This window comes from Ptychodera flava, chromosome 22 (assembly GCF_041260155.1).
Source record: "Ptychodera flava strain L36383 chromosome 22, AS_Pfla_20210202, whole genome shotgun sequence".
Classification (NCBI taxonomy): Eukaryota; Metazoa; Hemichordata; class Enteropneusta; family Ptychoderidae; genus Ptychodera; species Ptychodera flava.
In genome coordinates, this window is record NC_091949.1 from 4346567 (window position 1) to 4368320 (window position 21754).

The 21754-nt window shown below is 35.6% G+C and overlaps 1 protein-coding gene across 6 annotated transcripts in view; it reads right to left on the reverse strand.

Moving 5' to 3' along the window:
* Nucleotides 1–3188: 3188 nt before the first annotated feature.
* The window catches only part of LOC139122496 (steroid 17-alpha-hydroxylase/17,20 lyase-like), a 21708-nt gene continuing 3142 nt past the window's right edge, over nt 3189–21754 (reverse strand). For 3 of the 6 annotated variants that reach the window (XM_070687902.1, XM_070687903.1, XM_070687904.1), the window contains exons 2-7: nt 21354–21515; nt 18072–18280; nt 11876–12001; nt 10646–10876; nt 8095–8193; nt 3189–4886 (exon numbers count right to left, since the gene is read on the reverse strand). In XM_070687902.1, coding sequence (XP_070544003.1) covers nt 4618–4886; nt 8095–8193; nt 10646–10876; nt 11876–12001; nt 18072–18280; nt 21354–21379 — 960 coding nt within the window. In that variant the 5' untranslated portion in view covers nt 21380–21515 and the 3' untranslated portion in view covers nt 3189–4617. Of the gene's footprint in view, nt 4887–8094; nt 8194–10645; nt 10877–11875; nt 12002–12492; nt 12573–18071; nt 18281–21353 lie in introns of those variants that run through there. The other 3 variants (XM_070687905.1, XM_070687901.1, XM_070687906.1) reach the window with 3 other exon arrangements.

Consider the following 21754-nt stretch of genomic DNA (forward strand, 5'->3'; position numbering starts at 1 on the left):
AAGACGAAAATATTAAACATATTACGAGTTACATAGGAAAACAAAGAATATCCGCAAAAATAGTATGGTGTGTGGAGCTGCCTTCCCCTTTGCCGCACCAATTAATTTAGCATTCACTGTAGCATTGTTTATAATCTGCTTTGGTACAGTTCAAGCTTTCCTATAAAATATGGTTTATGTGTTAATTTATGCAAATGAGAATTTAAATTTATTCATCTATGATTACTAACCTTTTTTAAGTCGAAGCACTAATAGAAATGTGCTTTTACTAGCAGATTTTAACAATATAAAGCCTACTTCTACTGCTTCCAATGGTAATTTGTGATAATTTTGTGTTAATTTATGCAAATTAGTATTTAAATTTATTCATTTATGATTACTAACCTTTTTTTAATTGAAGTACTAATAGAATAATCGCAATCATACCAATCAATAATCCAATGACAGTAGGTCAGAATTCGTAAGACAATAGTTGTAAACATACACACAAAACAGCACAATGTGCTTTTACTAGCAGACTTTAACAATATAAAGCCTACATCTTCTGCTTCCAATGGTAATTTGTGATAACTTTGTGTTAATTTATGTAAATTAGTATTTAAATTTATTCATCTATGATTACTAACCTTTTTTTTTAGTCGAAGTACTATAGAAATGTGCTTTTACTAGCAGACTTTAACAAAATAAAGCCTACTTCTAATGCTTCCAATGGTAATTTGTGATAATTTGGCGTCCATTTTGTTTATGCTAATTATCTAAAATTGCTCAATACTGACAGACATCCAGTAACTATTTTTTTCACTTTGGTTATCTTGACTAGCAAAATCCGGTTTAAAAAAAACTTAAGACCCTAACACAAGGTTCAGTACAAAAAGTGGATTTGGCTGCCGGACTAACCCTGGCACTCGCCGCTCAACTCAAAGTCTCTGAGGACACTGCTGATTGGATATAGTCACTGATGAATATCCAGATGGAGTACAAAATGCTCAAAAACGTGGGTTTGGCTCGAGACGTATCTGACTACAATAACAGCAGTTAGAGCTTCTTGTATGAGCATGTCCACCATTTTCGCACAATCCTCTTCTCACACCATCATCAATGAGAATGTCAACATCGTTCGCCAAAGTATGATTATAACAGGGCCCACCTGTAGCTGAAAGACAAAGTACCTGATGAGCCTGTGGGCAAGGCCATTTTGTCAGAAGTTTGAGTACATTGTTTTCTTTTGTCCCACTTACCTGAACAAAAAGCTTATGACAAGAGTTTTTTCACAGACGATGATGTGATCATCCTCCAAGTCTCTTGCACAGGCGTAAATGTGTGGCTTAAGATGGCCCATAAAGCATACACAGGAACCTAGATGCTATTTGTTAGATGAATGCACCATGTCAAAAGACATGAAGAAGCAAAGCAACGAGCTAGTCAACTTTGGGTTCAGATCCCGATATGACAGCCTCAGTGTAACTGTTCTGACACAGCAATACACGAGCATCAGCTAGGGCTTTAGAGAGAACATTGGGATACTCGTGTTTTTCTATACACAGAGCAAGACAGACAGTAAGAGCATCATCAGAGAATACGAGATGGAGCAGAAACTGACAAGACTCCGTCATCATCCATGTGCTGTGTAACATCAAGAAAAGAGGAACAGACTTTTACCTTGCATTGCTTGACTGGAGAAATACTCCAAGCGAGGGTATCACAGCCTCTCCAGCACAACGATTGTTTGGTAGACGCACCAAGACCTTACTACCTACGGCCAGGAAGTTACCCAAACCAAAAGTAGTGGATGGTATACAAGACCAACTGTACAAAAGGAAACTTGTGCAAACCCAACACTACAACAGTCAGGGTGCAAAGGAAATGTCAAGTTTGATGAAAGGTGACATAGTACGCATCAAGCCACTTACCCATGAAAAGTCCGGAAAATGGATTAAAGCACAAGTACTAGGACAGGTTGATGTGAGATCATACAGTGTGAGAACCGAAGACGGACGAGTGTTCAGGAGAAATCGTAAATTCCTCAGGAAGTCCGCTGAGTCATTCATACCAGACTCTCCTCAATTACTGCCACGTCCACGAGTACAACCACAGAAAGCAAGTACTTCAGAGAGTACTACCCCTGAGCAGCTACAGGTTCTTTCATCTCCATGGAAACAACCAGTTCTAAGCCAGATGAAATGTGAATCCAGAGATGTACCAGAGTCGCCACCGAGAGTGGAGAGCAGCATGACTAGAACACGCAGTGGTCATGTGTCAACACCACCAACATATCTCAGAGACTATGTTGCTTAAAGAACTGACTCATCTTTTGAATATTTGCATATAATCATTTGGAACAATTTTTGATTTGAGAAATTCCATGGTTTCATTATTCTGTATTCATTGTGTTCTGAGATGCGCACATGCTTTGCAAAGAAGGAAAGGTGTAACGTTATGGACAAAAACTGAACTTCATCAGATAGACCTGTTCACCCCTGCAGATAAATAGTATCAGCTTGCGCATGCAATTTTGTTGTTGTTGAGGCACATGTTTTTTGAGCCTGGAATAAATCCACGTCCTCACGGACAAGTTGTTGTTATAAATAACTTGTGTTCCGTTATTTCTTTGACGTCATTTGAGGCATGACGTTACAACGAGCGAAATGACAAAGGTGAATTTCGTAAATGGTTAATTTAAAAGAAAACTCAATCGCCAATGTACAGTTGCGCATGGGCCTTCCCTGGGGCACTCCTTTTGTGTATGGGGATGATTTCCCTGGGCTGGGGCCTTCACACCATGGAAACAACGCACTCATAATCTAACATTGTACGGAACTGGGGGTTGGTTTTAGGGGGTTTGGAGTTTCCATTTATCAATTTGAGGATCCTGTTTTAAAAAATTAGCCAATTGTTTTAAAAATTGGTAAATGAAGGCCCATAGACCCTTCTCAAGTGACCCTGGCTTTTAGGCGTTTAAGGGTGTGGGAGCCTCTATTTGTCGATTTACAAGTCCAAACCCGGTGTGGTGATCCAGAACCGGTACTCTGCATACTACTCCTATATGATGTGCTAGACTTTGAGTCATCGTTCCTAATTCAAGTATTCTAACAGTTCACCTCTTCAAGAGAAACCGCCAATGCCGCTTCAGTATCCACAAAAGGACTTCAGAGGTTTCTGTATATTTAAGACAATAAAACTTCAAAATGTCTGTGGTACGTTTTATTACTCAAACTCTACAAAGATATTAGAAAGGCGTCTCTGTGATTTTGTCCCGTCGATTTAATTTCGTTTTCTATCCTGCTTCAACAATATTTAACACTACATATATTTTGTTTGTAAAGCTGAAAATAGCTGTCATTACTTGTACCTTTGCATACATGAGATTTACAAATTTTAGGAAATGTCTAAATGTATTTTTCATCTGAAGATACAGTTTGAGTTATTCCCTTAAAATATCTGCAATGCTATTTCCAAATTTGCATTTTATACTTTCAAACACGTTTTCTAGCAAAATCATGAAGATTGGCACCAGCGATGGGTTCAGATACGGAACTCGAAGGTATCAAATATAATAGGCTAACGAATTTGACCTTTTTGCTTATCATAAATGAGTAAAAGTAGTGTATAGGTATGTATCAATCCCTGAAAGATACTTGTTTCGTTTTTGGATAATATGGACAAGTTTTATGTCTGATATCTGATTTATAAACATAGTATTCAAACTTTACCACCCAAATAACAGTGATCGTGATCGAAGGTTTGTTACTAAATATAGCTGCACGCGCGCGACATCGAACACTGCCTGAAATTCGAACAAATTTGTTATAACACACCTCATCCGCAGTCTGTGTCCCGATTTCTCAAATGATAGACACGTGGGATGCGTTTTTTGTGCTGATGCACGTAAACGATGTTATCAGGCATCAGTTGTTGGAACTGATGCCTGGCTGGCAATTCCAAAAAACGACATTAGCGCACGCACAAAAGGAAATGTAAACAAAGATGTCTTCTCTGGCCAAGCAAAACGATAGTCGAGAAATTTCTCTGTCCATCCTACTTTACTGAAGAAGACCTGAGTACTGGTTTCCAACAAGGGCTCGAAAGGGCGACAACGATAATCAAAGGAGCATTGAACATTTTGCAGAAGTATTACAACACACGTACAGTCAGGAAACACTTCAATCTTGCCGACCCACTCCAACCACAGTTTCGTCTATGGTACGATCTTATGCATGGTTTCTAATGAGGTGTGTTACAAAACACAGATTTACTGGAAAGGAGCGAAACATCATTTCTGTAACCCCTCGCGCCTGTGAGTCACCCCAAAAACTTTCCCTCTGCCTTTGGCCTCGAGAAACAGTATATTTTTGTGGGTGACTCAGTCCCTCTGGGAACGACATATGCTGTTTCCCTCATGGCCAGACTGTGTATGTATACTACTTAAAGCGCGTCTTTTTTATTGCAGCTTGTAGTCTGAGCCATAAATTCATATTCTGGCGGGAAATGCGTACATTTACTATTGCATATTAACAAGAAAAATGACGTCATTGTGATCAGCCCTATTTGGGTAGCATATTTTATCGACTTTCACCAGTACATCAAAACGAATTCTCGAGCATGATGAAACCAGGCTAGTTAAGTGCCAGAATCTCCAGAAATGCGTTCCCTAGCAACTACTTCGTATGGAATACATCTAGTGACAAGGGCTTGAAAATTTGGTTCCAAGCTTGGTTTCTCCTTTCCTGGTGCCGGTAAGAAAGTAAACTGCTGAAATAAGCAGGTGAATATCAGTAGTATTTCATTCTTTGCCAACACTTCTGCGACGCATGCACGACGTCCGACAGAGAATGGAAGGAAACTGTCTTGTTTTGGCAAAGCTTGGCCATCCTCGTCTAAGAATCGTTCTATAAGCAGAAAAGAAAATTAATTAAATGGAAGCTGTTTTCGATGTCAGCCATTTTTATATGTAACACTAAAGTTTTAATACGAAGTTATATGCAATAGTGTATTCGGTTCGTAATGTTTTCTCTACTTTCAGCAGGGTCACTAGTATAAGTCAATAGTAAAACAAGACTGAGTTTTTCCAAAGGTTAAACGGGGTTTCTAGTGTGCTTATAGTTCAAAATCTGAGGACAATACTTGCGACAACAGTAAAAATACAGCCACAGTAGCATCATACCAAAATACCGTTCTTCTTCAACTACCATACTTTTTGTATCAGTTAGTCGTTTCCAACATAGTGCAGCATTTTGAGGCTATTTAACCAACCAACCAACCATCACAAGTGAAGGTAAATCTCAAGATTTTGAAGAGTTCACGAAATATGTAGTGAATTGAACTGATACGACCATCACCAACTTGAGCAGTTTGATGTCGATTTGTTGCAATTCTAGCAGCTCCCTCCCCCACTCCCCCATGACTTCCCTCTATTCTCGCCGCGGGACATCTGGGTTTTTGCGTCGCGACTGAGCATATAACATTCATCTACATTGAAAGAAACATATTACAGTATAGCAGTCGAAAAAATCAGAACTTCCCCCGTATGTTTTCAACGTGATGTCGTGCCAAAAATGTTCAATGCTACTCTATGTCACACAATTTCTGTATGTTCGCTGTGTTGTAGCATCTGATCTAAATCAACCCCTAGGTTAGAACCCGCTGAGAAAGTACTTGCCATGGCGTCTCCAACGAAATTTTATAGTAGTGTAACAGCTTTTTGAAGTTCACAACTACTATGGATAACAGGATGTCTGTCGTTCACACCCGACCAGCCTAGGGGCAATTACAAATGTCCAGAACAGCCATTTTATCCACTCACGTACGCACTTTATGAAAGGTGTCAAAATTGGACTGATGTAACACATTTGTAGATAAACATCGAGAACAGGAGTATTAGTGGATGTGTTATAATCCCAACCAGGGAAGTGGTTTTTGAGAACAAATTTTCTTGATCAAAAACGACAAAATTGTCTTTAAAATACAAATCTGCATATTTCAAGACAATGTCCACATATCCTACTATTGTCATCCGTGGGCATCTGTACACCAAATATAAAAGCTGTCTGTCCGGCAGTTTCAACAAAAACAGATTTTGACCAAAAATGACAAAAATTACAAAACTGTAATTTTGCCAATTTTGTTGTAATTTCAACAAATTAGAAGGGTAAAACCCTTGCAAATATCAAACCCAAATTTTAGAGCAATTGGGCAGGCGGTTTCGAAAAAGAAGAAATTTCACTGAAAATGAAAAAAATTACCAAAAATAACAGCAAAAATACAAAATTCAATATATGTTCACAATTTACATAACGCTGTATAGGCTCCAACTCAGGTACTTAAACACATATTTTTAGCTAATTTACATAAATTGGGCAATGCAAACTTCATTTGAACTCAATCCCATCTATAGCCCAGGATGCATCCACACAAAATACCGAGCTAAAAAGTCGCAGTGGTTTGCGAGTTTTTGATGTTGACGACATACGTATGTATATAAGTATGTACGTACTTAAGTACTACATACATGCATACGTACGTACGTACATACATACATACATACATACGCATGTACGTACGTACGTTCGTAATTGCTAATTTCGTATGTAATTGCTAATTTCAAAGCAATCGGACATACATACATACATACATACATACATACATACATACATACATACATACATACATACATACATACATACATACATACATACATACATACATACATACATACATACATACATACATACATACATACATACATACATACATACATACATACATACATACATACATACATACATACATACATACATACATACATACATACATACATACATACATACATACATATATAGATACATACATAGATAAATAGATACATAGATACATACATACATACATACATACATACCGACGCCACCGATATCAGCTTATGCGATAACCTCACAGTGGGATACCAAATGTGAGCTAAAATTGTAGATTTAGTCATTATTTGAATATATAACATTTGATCATCCCTATGAATCTGTATTTTGACCAAAAATGAGAAAAACTGCCTTAAAATACAAATTTACATATTTCATCACAATTTTAACACAACTAAGTTAGGCCATCCCTAGGGATCTGTATACCAAATATTAAAGTTGACGGACAAGCAGTTTGAGAGCAAAAGATTGCTTTTGATGGCAAAAAGAAAAAATGCCCCTGAATACAAATATGCACATTTTACCACAAGCGATTTTAGAGAAGAAGATTTTAATGAACAATTTCTTGACATATCAGACTAATTACAAAAATTCATTAAATATGCGAATCTGCAGTTAATTTACATGAAACTGCCTAATGCCTCTGAATGCTTTTAAAATACTGTGATATCAAGATCGGTACCACATTTCATCTAAACTGCTTTAGCGTTTTTAGACATCACACACTGAGTACAAAAGTTCATCAAATATGCAAATTAGGAATGAATTGTTATGATACTTCTTAATGTCTTCACACAGTATTACAACACTATGAGATCAACATCTGTACGATAATCAAAGGTACATTGAACGTTTTTCAGAAGTATCGCGACGCAGTTGGAAAAACTTCGTCCTTACCGAACCACTCCAACTCAATTTGTGTGTATTCTACGTTCTTAAATGCATAACTGTGAATTAGATGTATTATAAACACACATTGACTGGCCATGAGGGTAACAGCATGTTTGTAACCCCTCGGGCCTGTAAATCATCCCTAAAACAGACAGTTTCTCTCTGCCTTCGGCCTCGGCGAACTTTCTGTTTTTTTGGGGGTGACTCATAGTCCCTCGGGGTACATACGTATGCTGTGACCTTCATGACCAGTCAATTTGTGTATACTTGTGACAGTTTACCGTGAACCTTTCCAGCAGGTTAGTAAGTACAATTATTTAGGTCATTTCAGCACAACCAGGGTGCACTAACAACATACTTTTTCATTGAGGTTTATTGGGCACTCTATGAACAAGAAGAAAATTCTTTTTAAAATGAAAAGGCGTGTGCTAGGATTAAAGGAGCTATTATATCACTCTCCCTTTTAGCTACACAGTAACCAAGTTTCAGGAATTGTGTTATTTTGAACTCAACCTACCCGGACGGAATTGCTCAGGCTCCATCCAGTATTTCTCATCCATGTGCAGCTTCCAGAGGTTCGTCCATATTTGGGTTCCTTTGGGAATGTTATAGCCACCTCAGTAAGAAGGAATATTGAATATTAACAAATGTAAAATTGTCGAGATATACCATCATGACTGCAACTGTAAATCACTCTCGTGCCATATCATTTCCACCAACAATCGTTATTTACGTAAGAATCGATGTTTTTACAAGTATTGTAGCAGTTCGGATAATCAAGCAAACGCATTTGAAAAAAGTGTTTCATCGCAAACCGTTATTTATAGTTGACAGGTAATGACTACTTTAGTAATAAGATGTGTTCTTCTATTGATAGAATATTTTGCAAAATCTCTGATGGAAAGACTATTTTTCATTACACAGAACACATCGCTCAAATGTAAATATTGTCCATGGTTATTCCTCTTCACGTACCATCGTATTATTTGATTATCGGGATTGGCTCAGGCTTAGTCACGTGGTAAATAACAAAAAGTGACAAAACATGGTTTAGGGACTGGTCAGTTTCTTTTGCCTTAGGGAAGGCGGTGTATTCATAGGGGGTCACCATGTTTTTGACTTTCGCGATGGGGGATCACAACGTTTTTGAAATACCCTAAGGGTGGGGCGGGGGTCAATGTGTTTTTGAATTTTGACACGGGCTCAAATGCATCGTACCAGCCACAAATTTCATCATTCAGTTGCATTTTTCGGCGCGCCCTTCGGGCACGTACCTTAATAATCAGACATATTTTTCAGCACGCCCGACTCTAATATATCAGACATACATATGTCAGAGATACCTATATGTTTAATATTTTTCAGCACGCTCTTGGAGCTCATTACTTTAATATATCAGACATTTTTCAGTACGCCCTTCCGACTCATGACTTTTAATATATCAGACGTATGTATCTGAGAGAGAAAACAGGATATTTCGTATTTATCGGCGCGCTCTTCGGGCGCCGTACTTTAATAAATTATAGATATATGTCAGAGATATCTTGATGCTTGCTGATTGAAAGTGTACCATTGTGAAATCATCAATTCATATGAAAGGCAAGACAAATTCCTGATACTTTTCTGTTTTCTCAATGAGAATGTAATAAGAGAAAGCAACATGCACAAATATTTCACAATATATATTTGATACAGTTTAATATTTTAGAAATAGAGAAATGACAAGTTATTTTTCGTTCTCATTGATGCAACTATTGTCCTTTGTGTCACAGGTTTTCTGTAAAAATACGCTTTTTTATAACTAAAATAACAGTTAACAAAATGCAGTTTTCGTCATTATTAGCTGTGCTTTTATGGTTTAAACGTTAAGAGAAAAGATCCTCTCAGACACTGAACACATTTTTGCTAAAATAGCTCTCTGTGGCTCTATGGCTTCTGAGGAGATGTAATTGGATGGCTGGCAAGTCTTAACACCCATCAAAGTTTTTGATTTACTGCTTTTTCCTCTTTGATAATAATGATTGACATCCACTTCTGTACAACAGTTCAGGACATCTGGCAAAGCTTAGAAAGTGTAAAATACAGTCACAGTTCACACTGTATTAAAACTTAAAAATTGACAATTGAAAAAAATTCCCATCGTACAACTGACATGTCAACAATTTCATTGAAATTATTAAAATACAGCACGAGTTATATATATATATATATATAAGGGATGCTGGAGAATTGATTTTACAATTTCATCTCTACAACGTTGTTTCATGAGTCGCGAAACAACGTTGTAGAGATGAAATTGTAAAATCAATTCTCCAACATCCCTTATATTTCTCGCTCTACTTTTGTATTGAGCACTTTGTATCGGACAAGTCGAACCACATACTTCGTATATATATATATCTATATATATATCTATATATAATATATATATATATATAATATATTAAACTCGTTCTGTATTTTAATGAAATTGTTGACATGTCAGTTGTAAGATAGGGATTTTTAAAGTGTCAATTTTAAGTTTGAATATATATTGCCTGCTCAGTGACCCGATCTTTGCTGATATTGAATGTACATCGGCAGACAATATGTTTTGTTGTGCACTGATTTTCATATAACTTCCCCCTACAAATAGAAGATGCTTATTGCAATTAATGTCGGAGACTCTGTAATCAGACTGAAAAAATTGGTCGTGCAATGGTCTCTGCTATAAACTCCAACACTTACTGCGACTGTAGGCGCAGTGTTCAATACCCTTTCTCAAACAAAATCGTATATTCTCGGTTACATTCCATTTCTGTTTAGTTCACCGACGTACATGAATTTTACACTGTGCCTTCAGTTGTTGTTAGGGATGGAGTTGGGGGAGACCTACACACGATTTAAACGTTCAGTCTACCATTCAAAGCAATAGTAACAAGAACATGGAATTGTATTATGGAAATTCCAAATCCCCTTTTCCGCTAAAATGTTAAAAATTTCACTTACACAAGGAATCTACACAAAGCTAAGTTGGGGCACTTAAACGCATTTATCCTGCTCGAAGAGCCTTGATAAGAATTACCTACCAACAGAAGTATCCTCGAGAGTTAAGTGGGGGACGTTGAGAGGTAAAACTGTTCTTATTCTCATGACTTCGTGAATAACTGCTTCACAGTACGGTAATTTATTCTTGTCGGTTAATAGTCTTTGTCCGATGACGTCATCTATTTCCTTTTGTACCTTTGTCTGCACATCCGGGTAGTTTACCATATAGGCTATGCACCAATTCATGGTATTAACGGTAGTGTCAATCCCGGCTTTGTGAAGACAGAAGGAACATGGATACAATAATTATATGCTTCATCGGTCATAGAAACCCAAAGCTATCCCGCACCATGGTCATTTGGGCCAGTGATACCAATAGCTTAAATGTATATGACAATGCTCTTGACAAAATGTGATGGTGGAACATTCAGTGTTTTTCCTTTTTAATTTATAGTACGTACTTACACCACCGTACTTCAAGCTCAGTAGATTCTGCAATAGCTATTTTAAGGAGTTGTGTTAAACGCCGAGTTCATCGGTGACCTCGATTTTGGAATATGTTTTTTAAAGGTTGCATAGTTGGTCGTCTTTTTTGTTGACTTTGAGGATATAGCTTGCGTCTGTAAAATGTGACCAATCGCACTAAAGGAAAAAAAAATGCGAGACTGGAGCAAGAAAGCGACGCTTTCTCGCAATTGGTGAGAATCTCTTGTCAAACTTCATTTTAACTAAATCCCATCTATAGCCCAGGATGTATCCACACACAATACCGAGCTAAAAAGTGCAATGGTTTGCGAGTTTTGGTGTTGACGGACAAATGTATGTATGTATGTATGTATGTATGTATGTATGTATGTATGTATGTATGTATGTATGTATGTATGCATGCATGCAGGTAGGTAGGTAGGTAGGTAGGTAGGTAATGAGGTAGGTAGGTAAGTAGGCAGGTAGACAGGTAGGTAGGTAGGTAGGTAGGTAGGTAGGTAGGTAGGTAGGTAATTGTATCCAGTGGGCTGTCCATTGATCTTATTCCCCCTTTGCAAGACAGTGTTCCAGGGCTGTCATGTCATCAAGTGAAAAATGCATTAAAATATATCTGCATGTGGCTTCATCTTACAATAGTTTCCTTGATAAATCTTTGACCGGAAGAAAATGTACTTGCTTATACACACGTTTCGAGGAGAAACAGTGAATGCGTTTTTTTTATTTTCCGAAAATCGGAAGATAAAAAACCTTTTGTTTCCCCAGTATTAATGGTAAAAGAAAATTACCTCCAAATATATCTGCAACTACTTGTCGTACATTAACATCAGTCAACAAGTCAGCTTGGTCTTCACCTGCAGCCTTAGCTTCAGCTTGGATCTTCAGAACGTCATCGACAAGGTCAGAGACGTTTCCTGAAAAGAAAACAGTGAAAATGACCCTCAAACGTTGATGATAAAAGCAGCAATAAACAAGGTTTACCAGGTACTTGATCTAACAGAATAATGATGGTCATGCGTAACCTTTAAAATCTAATAATCTCCATAAATGTAATACAAGGCGTATTATTGTATTAAAATGCATCCGCAGAAAGTAATATCGTCCATAAATATGAAAAACAAGCATGCTGCTAATAAAAACATCAGCCATAATCGTTGAAAATAATAACTATAAACGTAATAATAAAAAAAAATATCAATAAATATTATACTGATAATCTACAATTTCAATAAAGCTATAAAGATATGCCATTGATGATTTGCCATCAATAATATTTTTAAAGGTACAATTGTGTTGGTAGTTTCTGTTTTCGTCGGTTGACCAGTATTACACAAACATTATATGCATAACTCTACCAATGTAAAGCTTGTCAGTTCCTTATGAAATCGCTTAGCAAAGAACTTACGTTTGCACCAGAGATATACATTTCTCACCCGCATCGCTTCCTTCCACTTTGCACTTCAGAAAAGTTTTGGCCATTGAAAGCTGTTTTAGTGAACAGCACGAGAAAAACAAGATTAGTTTTGTTCTCATTATGGTGATCTATAAAAAAATGAAGGCAGATTGACGGATAGGTCTATTTTGTTCATCATTCGGTATAACGGATCCCATGGCAGGCCATATAGCAATACGCACATGGTGTATTTTCCTTGGCAAATGACTATAGTCACTTGTAATTTTTTGGGGGATTCGCTTCTACGTGCTTTCAAAACCCTAAGGTAAAATTTTCGTTAACCACTCGATCTGTCTTGTATGCCGTGTTTCATATTTTCGGGTATTTTGTTTGCAATTGCCGGGAGGGAACAGAATCGCTTTATTGAAGTACTTAGTACTATTATTAAAATCTATGTTACCAAAATTAACCCATCTTTTACAAAAACTCTTGCTCTTTGATTTTTTCAAACTAACCTTACATTATGCAATAGTCCGTGGGCTAGAGGGGGTCTACGTGCACCCCCCCCCCCACAGGATAACAAACCTGTATTTTTCAGAAGCCTTGGGATCCATAGAATACGAACTGGAATTTTAACAGAAAAATTATAGGGATACAATAGCTGTTATGGTCATGTTTTGAAGGGTACCGCAAAATCACGATTTTCCAACCAAAATGCATTTTTGTCAAATCTGTTTTCTTGTAAGTCATTTACTGAGCTTATTTTTTAACATAACCTCACTTGTTTGGTATCATTAGAAAGGGAATCTATTCTTCTTTAAGATGACATATTGTACTATGCAATATCTTCTACAGTTTTTGTCAAATATGACCAAAACTTACCCCATACCCCAAAATTTAACATTACAAATTACAGTAAATCTCAAATTCTACCAATTTTTGAGCTAGGCACAATAAAAATTGCAATGCTTTGTATGAAATCTGTTTTATTTGATACAGGGACATGTAAGAAATATCAAATAGACTTTTAACAGAAGAAATTTTGGGACTCTACAGCTGTAACAGTCATATTTTGAAGGGTACCACAAAATCACAGTGTAGCAGATTTGCATGCTTTTTTGTTAAATGTGTCTTCTTATAAGTTATCCGCTAGCTTGTTTTTGAATATAACCTCACTTGTTAGGTATCGATAGAAAGATAATTTACTGGCCTTTAAAATAACATATTGTAACATGCAATATCTTGTATAGTATTCATGAAATAAGACCAAAACTTACCCCATACCCCAAAGTTTACATTGAAAATTTCAGTCATAGCTAAAATCAAATTCTACAATTTTTTTTACCTAGACATATAAAATCTAGCCGTTTTTGCTATTAAATATGTTTTATTTGGTACAGGGACATGTAAGAAATATTAAATAGACTTTTAACAGCTGTAACAGTCATATTTTGAAGGGTACCGTAAAATCACAGTGTAGCAGATTTGCATGCATTTTTGTTAAACCTGTCATACTATAAGTCAACTGCTGAGCGTTTTTTTGAGTATAACCTCACTTGTTAGGTATCATTATGAAAATAATTTACTAATCTTTAAAATTACATATTGTAACATGCAATATCCTGTACAGTTTTTCATGAAATATGACCAAAATTTACCCCATACCCCAAAGTTTACATCGAAAACTACTGTCGTAGCTAATGTCAAATTCTACCATTTTTTTACGCAGACATAAAAAATTGGGTAATTTTTTGTATGAAATCTGTTTTATTTTGTACTTGGCCATATCAGAAATATGAAATGAACTTTTAACAGAAAAAATATTGGAATTCTATAGCTGTAACAGCTGTATTTTTAAGGGTACAGCAAAATCTCAGTATTCCTGATCCGCATGCGTTTTTGTTAAATCTGTAATCTTTAAAGTTATCTGCTGAGCTCGTTATTGATTATAACCTGGCTTGTTTAGTGACATTGGAAAGACAATTTAATATTCTTTACAATGACATATTGTAACAGGCAATATCTTGCACAGTTAACATGGAATATGACCAAAACTTACCCCATACCCCAAGGTTTATATAGAAAGTACTGTCATAGCTAACTTGATCAAATTCCGCGAAGTACTGTCATAGCTAAACATGATAAAAAGAACTCTGTTTCGGTATTAAATCTGTTGCATATGGTACTGGGTCATGTCAGAAATGTAAAATAGACTTTTAACAGAAAAAATATTCGGATTGTATAGTTGTAACAGCCATATTTTGAAGGGAAATGCAAAATCGCAGTACTGCAGACTGGCATCTTTTTTGTTAAATTCTTCTTCTTGTAAGTCATTAGCTGAGCTTATTTTGTGACACAACCAGGCTTGTGAGATATCATTAGTAGGGCAATTTATTCTTCTTTAAGATGACATATTGTAATATGCAATGTTCTTCATAGTTTTCCTGAAATATGGTCAAACTTTACCCCTTACCCCAAAAGTTCAAATCGCAAATTACGGCTTATCTTAAATTCTACCATTTTTTGCTACACATAATACAAAGGCAATTCTTGTATGAAATCTGATTTTTTTGTTATAAAAGTATGTCACAAGTATAAAATTAACTTTTAACAGGAAGATGATACAATTTAGTAGCCATTTAGATCATTTTTGGAGGGGAACCCATACTTTGCAAATGTATGTGTTTCGGCAATTGCAAATTGCCCTGATACCTGGGTACCCTTACAAATATGATCCAAAATGCTACAAAATCACATTATATTCCTGTTAAAAGTTAATTTCATATTTGTGAAATACTTTTTAAACGAAAACACAGATTTCATAGATTGCATACAAGCATTGCCTTTTGTATACAAAGTTAATAAATTGTAAAAAATGATAGAGTTTCAGATTTGCAGTAATTTGCTGTGTAAACCTTGGGGTATGGGGTAAGCTTTGGTCCTATTTCATGAAACCTAAACAAGACATTGCATATTACAATATGTCATTTTAAAAACTAGTAAATTACCTTTTTATTGATACCTAACAAGCCAGGTTATGTCAAAAATCAAGCTCAGCAGATGACTTATAAGAAGACAGATTTAACAAAAAAGCATGCGAGTTGGCAATACTGTGATTTTGCCAGACCCTTCAAAATATGACTGTTACAGCTGTAGAGTCCCAATATATTATCTGTTAAAAATCTATTTCAAATTTCTGATATTCCCCAGTACCAAATAAAACGATTTCATATAAAGCATTGCCGTATTTGTTATGTCTAGCGAGAAAATTGGTAGAATTGGATTTTAGCGATGACTGCAATTTTCAATGTAAACTTTGGGGTATGGGGTAAGTTTTCGTCATATTCCATGAAAACTATATAAAATATGACATATAACAATACATCATTTTAAAGAGTTGTAAATTACCTTTTCAATAGTACCTAATAAACATGGTTCTGTAATACAATGAGCTCAGCAGATTACCTACAATGGGACAAAATTAACAAAAACGCATATGAATCTGCACTGCTGTGATTTTGCAGTACTCCGCAGAATATGCCTGTTACAGCCATAGAATCCCAATATTCTTTCTGTTAAAAGTCTATATGATATTTCTTACATGTCCCTGTACCAAGTAAAACAGCTTTAATAGCAAAAACGGCCAGATTTTATATGTGTAGGTGAAAAAAAGATAGAATTTGATTTTAGCTATGACTGAAATTTTCAATGTAAACTTTGGGGTATGGGGTAAGTTTTGGTCATATTTCATGAATACTATACAAGATATTGCATGTTACAATATGTAATTTTAAAGGTCAGTAAATTATCTTTCTATTGATACCTAACAAGTGAGGTTATATTCAAAAACAAGCTAGCGGATAACTTATAAGAAGACACATTTAACAAAAATGCATGCAAATCTGCTACACTGTGATTTTGTGGTACCCTTCAAAATATGACTGTTACAGCTGTTAAAAGTCTATTTAATATTTCTTACATGTCCCTGTACCAAATAAAACATATTTAATAGCAAAAACGGCTAGATCTTATATGTCTAGGTAAAAAAATTGTAGAATTTGATTTTAGCTATGTTTGAAATTTTCAATGTAAACTTTGGGGTATGGGGTAAGTTTTGGTCTTATTTCATGAATACTATACAAGATATTGCATGTTACAATATGTAATTTTAAAGGTTAGTAAATTATCTTTCTATTGATACCTAACAAGTGAGGTTATATTCAAAAACAAGCTAGCGGATAACTTATAAGAAGACACATTTAACAAAAATGCATGCAAATCTGCTACACTGTGATTTTGTGGTATCCTTCAAAATATGACTGTTACAGCTGTAGAGTCCCAAAATTTCTTATGTTAAAAGTCTAATTGATATACCTTACATGTCCCTGTATCAAATAAAACAGGTTTCATACAAAGCATTGCATTTTTTATTATGCCTAGCTCAAAAATTGGTAGAATTTGAGATTTACTGTAATTTGCAATGTTAAATTTTGGGGTATGGGGTAAGTTTTGGTCATATTTGACAAAAACTGTAGAAGATATTGCATAGTACAATATGTCATCTTAAAGAAGAATAGATTCCCTTTCTAATGATACCAAACAAGTGAGGTTATGTTAAAAAATAAGCTCAGCAAATGACTTACAAGAAGACAAATGTGACGAAAATGCATTTTGGTTGGAAAATCGTGATTTTGCGGTACCCTTCAAAACATGACCATAACAGCTATTGTATCCCTATAATTTTTCTGTTAAAATTCCAGTTCGTATTCTATGGATCCCAAGGCTTCTGAAAAATACAGGTTTGTTATCCTGTGTGGGGGGGGACGCACGTAGACCCCCTCTAGCCCACGGACTACAAGTGTTAACTAGCAAAACTGTCACAGACTGAAACAAACCCTTTTATTGAATAATAAAAGAAAACGACTTTCGGGATAAATATACCTTTGCTGTTACACATGTTTGCCAATCAAGGTCTCAAGGAATTGGCAAGCTTTATATTATCAACGCATGGGCAGTGGGTCCCACTGTCTATTGTTGAAATAATGCAAAACGTTAAATTTGTGTACAACAGATCAACTGGCGAAAACAGAAACAACTTACTTAATCACAGATTTAACAGACTTTAAATGCCAATTTTTCAATAGCGTTAACTTAATGGTATAGATTCATTTCAATTACGGTTGCTCATTATTACACCTATGGTTGTTATTATTTCATTTAAGGTGATATGTTATTACATTAAAGTTTGGTGTTTTTATTGAATTTTTGGTGATGGACGATTTTACTTTTATATGGACGCATCTTACTACACATATGGTTGTTATATTTATGAAGATTATAACGTTTAAGGAGGTTATATGGACGCATCTTACTACACATATGGTTGTTGTATTTATGAAGATTATAACGTTTAAGGAGGTTACAGTGGCGGCGATGGTGGTGATTGTGATGATGATGATGATGATGATGATGATGATGATGTGTAAAAATCAGGGTGATCTACCCTTCTTATAATACATGTCAGAGATGGAATTAGTGTTAATCAAGCTGCAGTCTTCTAAAAACTTTGAACACAATACATAATCGTATACCTTCTTGCATCTTTATCTTATGGCCATCAATTTTGGACTGGATAAGAGAAAACCATATATTTAAGTTTTTCTTGTATGCACGAAGACCATAGGTTGGTATGTACTTGAATATTGGCACAACGTCAGCCAGTAAACCGTTTCCAAAGCTTTCGTTGAAATTTTGGATGAACTTCAAGATATTCCTGAACTCCTTGTCATCAAGTTCATAGCTGAAAGACAAGTTTATTTCCTTACGACTTTACTGAGAAGACGATATGATGCTTGGCGTGCAACTATTTCAAAACTGTTAAACGATTTCAAGAATTTCAAGAGTGTGGTCCTATTTTCCTCAAATGAAGTGGCCACGACACTAGAGTACCCTGTTGATATGATATAACAATGTAAGTGGATGTCATAACACTGTTACCATTTGGATGAATATAGCCTTAAAATAGAAGTAAAAATACCATGTCCAATTCGCCAGTGTGACGATAATTTCATATTAAGAGGACAGGTCTTTGGAGATAAGACAAAAGGCTGTTGCATGCTGTAATCTTTAGAGGGCAAAGAGTACAAACAGTTTGCTTCTTTTTACGATGTTTGTCCAGAATTTCTTTCACAATATATTACAATGTTACTCTGTGATGGTGTTCATTTCAAACGACTAATTACGGTCATCTTTGTGAAGTGGTATTCATTCGTTTCCATTCATACTTCATGTTATCGATTCAACTTTATCATTTAGCTAAATCTAAGAAGGGGGGGGGGGGAGAAAAATAATATGTTGAAATCGAAGGCCTATTTGCAACTGCCACTTAACTTACAATGTGTTGTTTCTGATATCAGGAGAAGAATGCTCGTGGCAGTTAATGTGTGATTACAATAGAGGCATTTCCGTGAACTTAAAATGAAGTCGACTGCAATAGTATCTCAAACAGCGTTTTTTCATTCGGGTGAGACTATATTATTTTAGTTTCATGAGCGAAATTTTCTGCCATAGCTAGCAGTACAATATAGGCTGCGGAGCTGGCTGAGCGAATCGCAGGTGCCTTCAAACTCACACATTTCACACACATGAGCTAATGTCGCAGCTATGTCTGTCTTTAAGTATGTCTGTCTTTTTGTCTGTCTTTTTGTCTGTCTGTCTGTCTGTCTGTCTGTCTGTCTGTCTGTCCGTCCGTCTGTCCGTTGGCCCGATATCTCACATAAATGGCTCATCTGATCTGATTCAAATCCAGTACATAGATTCAGTTTACAAATGGCAAGAACTGATTAGTTGTTGGTGTGTATGGCTTCCTTACATTTTGCGCATTTGCATAATTAATAATTTTAGAAAAAAACAGATATAGATTAAGAACGACTGGACACAATGTGATGAGATTTGCAATAAATGTTGATCACACCTTTATATATCCGCCGTGAAAGGTATTAAGGGGTGACATGAAAGATGATTGCTAAATTGCATATTTCATGAACTTTCCTAATTGGGGATGTATACCTGGATTAACTTGACCAAAGTTGACGAAACTTGCTATGTACATGAGAACTACTAAGATGCAGCGTTATTGAAAGTCACTAAGCATTTTTACTCAAGCAAATTCGAAATTTGCATATTTTATGGACTTTCCTTATAAGGGATATACACCTGGATTAACTTGATCAAAATTTGCGAAACATTCTGTGTACATTGATGATAGTAGGTTAAAACAATATTGAAAGTCATTTAGCATTTTCACTTAAACTGATCACAAATTTGCATAGTGAAAGAACTTTCCTTATAAGGAATGTATATTTGAAATACACTGATATAAGAATCATGAAAGTTGTTTTAGCAATTTTAGATAAACCTTTTACTAATTTGCCTATTTAATGAACTTCCTTACAAGGGATAAATCTGGAATGACATAACAAAAGTTGACAAAACTTGCAATTGCAAGTTTGCATATGTAACTAACTTTTCCAATTAGGGATATAAGACTAAAACGACCCTGAAAAAGTAGATGAAACTTGCTATGTATATTGATGAGACAATTATTTTATATAAGTGAAAAATGTTTTGCATATTCATGTCAGCTAATCTATAACCTTTCACAGTTTGTCATATATAGCTTGAAGGACTTGACCAAAGGCATTCCCATGGGCACAAATTGCGCCCCACTTCTTGCAGACTTATTTTTGTATTCGTATGAAGCAGGGTTCATACAATCACTTCAGAAATCTGGGTGTAAAAGGATTGCCAAGTGATTTAACAACACCACAGATATATCGATGATCTCATCAGTTCAAACAATCCTGGTATATCCTTTTATCTACACCACATCTACCCAGATGATTTAAAAATAAAAGAAACAACTGAAAGTGTGGACTCGGCATCATACCTAGACGTATTTTTTGAAATTAGACAAAATACACGATATACTAAGCTGTATGACAAAAAAGACGATTTCAACTTTGAAATCATAAACTTTCCCTTCTTGTTCAAGCAATATACCTTCATCTCCAGCTTATGGTGTGTATATTTCACAGCTCTTGAGATACAGTAGAGCATGCAATTCATATGAAGACTTTCGAGTTAGACACAGCCTATTAGCTCAAAAGTAAGTGAGGCAAGGATTCTCAGAAAGTAGATTAGTGAAATCATTTAAAAAGTTCTATGGTAGATACGGAGATGTTGTATCAAAATATGACCTGTCTGTTTCTCGAATGATGAGTGACAGCATACCAAATTTTGACTCACAAAAGTAATTTGGTGAATTCACCAAATAACAATGGATTTGTCGCTTTGGGTCAATCTTGACGGGTGCAGCTAGCTGGCAGGGTACGCTTACCCGTTCCTGACACCTGGTACCACCACTATTTTGTGGATGACCCCATTGCCTTTGTAATTTTCGATATATTCCTTAGACCTGGTAAATTTCATAGTTACCTTGAATGATAATGATTATTGGACCTGATTTGATGTCTATTGCTATATAAAGTACCAATACAATGACAGGAGTCAAAGAAATTTAGTATTTTATTTTTAGCTAATTACACATTTATAAACTTCATGAACTTGTATTTAACCTATGGTTAATATTGTTCATGATGTTGATTTTAACACTTTCAATGAAGTTGCAAACATGTAGCAAACGTTTAAATTCACAGACAACTGCTGCAATATGTAGTGAAATACGTTAGCATTTTCAGTTGGTATTTGGTTATTATAAGTTTCAAAAGGCAAAGATATTACGTTTGAACTACTGGTAACTTACAAATGTCATAAAGTTCTAAAAAATATTGAAAAGCATTCAGAATACTCACTTTTGACCAAAACACATAGTCGCCATCACATTGCAGGCCAACAACGTCAGTAAGGGCTGTGGATCAAAAGGCTCTCCATTTTTATCATTGATAACTTTCTTAAGACGCGGGAATGCATCTTTCGTCACTAAATTTCCCAATTTGTGTCCTCTGGCATAATTCCTGCAAGACAGGAAAAAACATTTGTAAACTGAAACTGCCACCGTTTCAACACTACTGAATTGTTTGAACTTTTTTCTCCTATACATGGAAGAATAACCTGAAGTTTATGAGGATCAAACTGTGTGTCATGGTATCATGGTAGTTATGCTTCTGCCTTAAAAAGGGATACACATAAATAAAGGTTTGGTACAACCTAATAGGGGCGCAATCTGATTATACGCAAATGATATGGTTAGGAA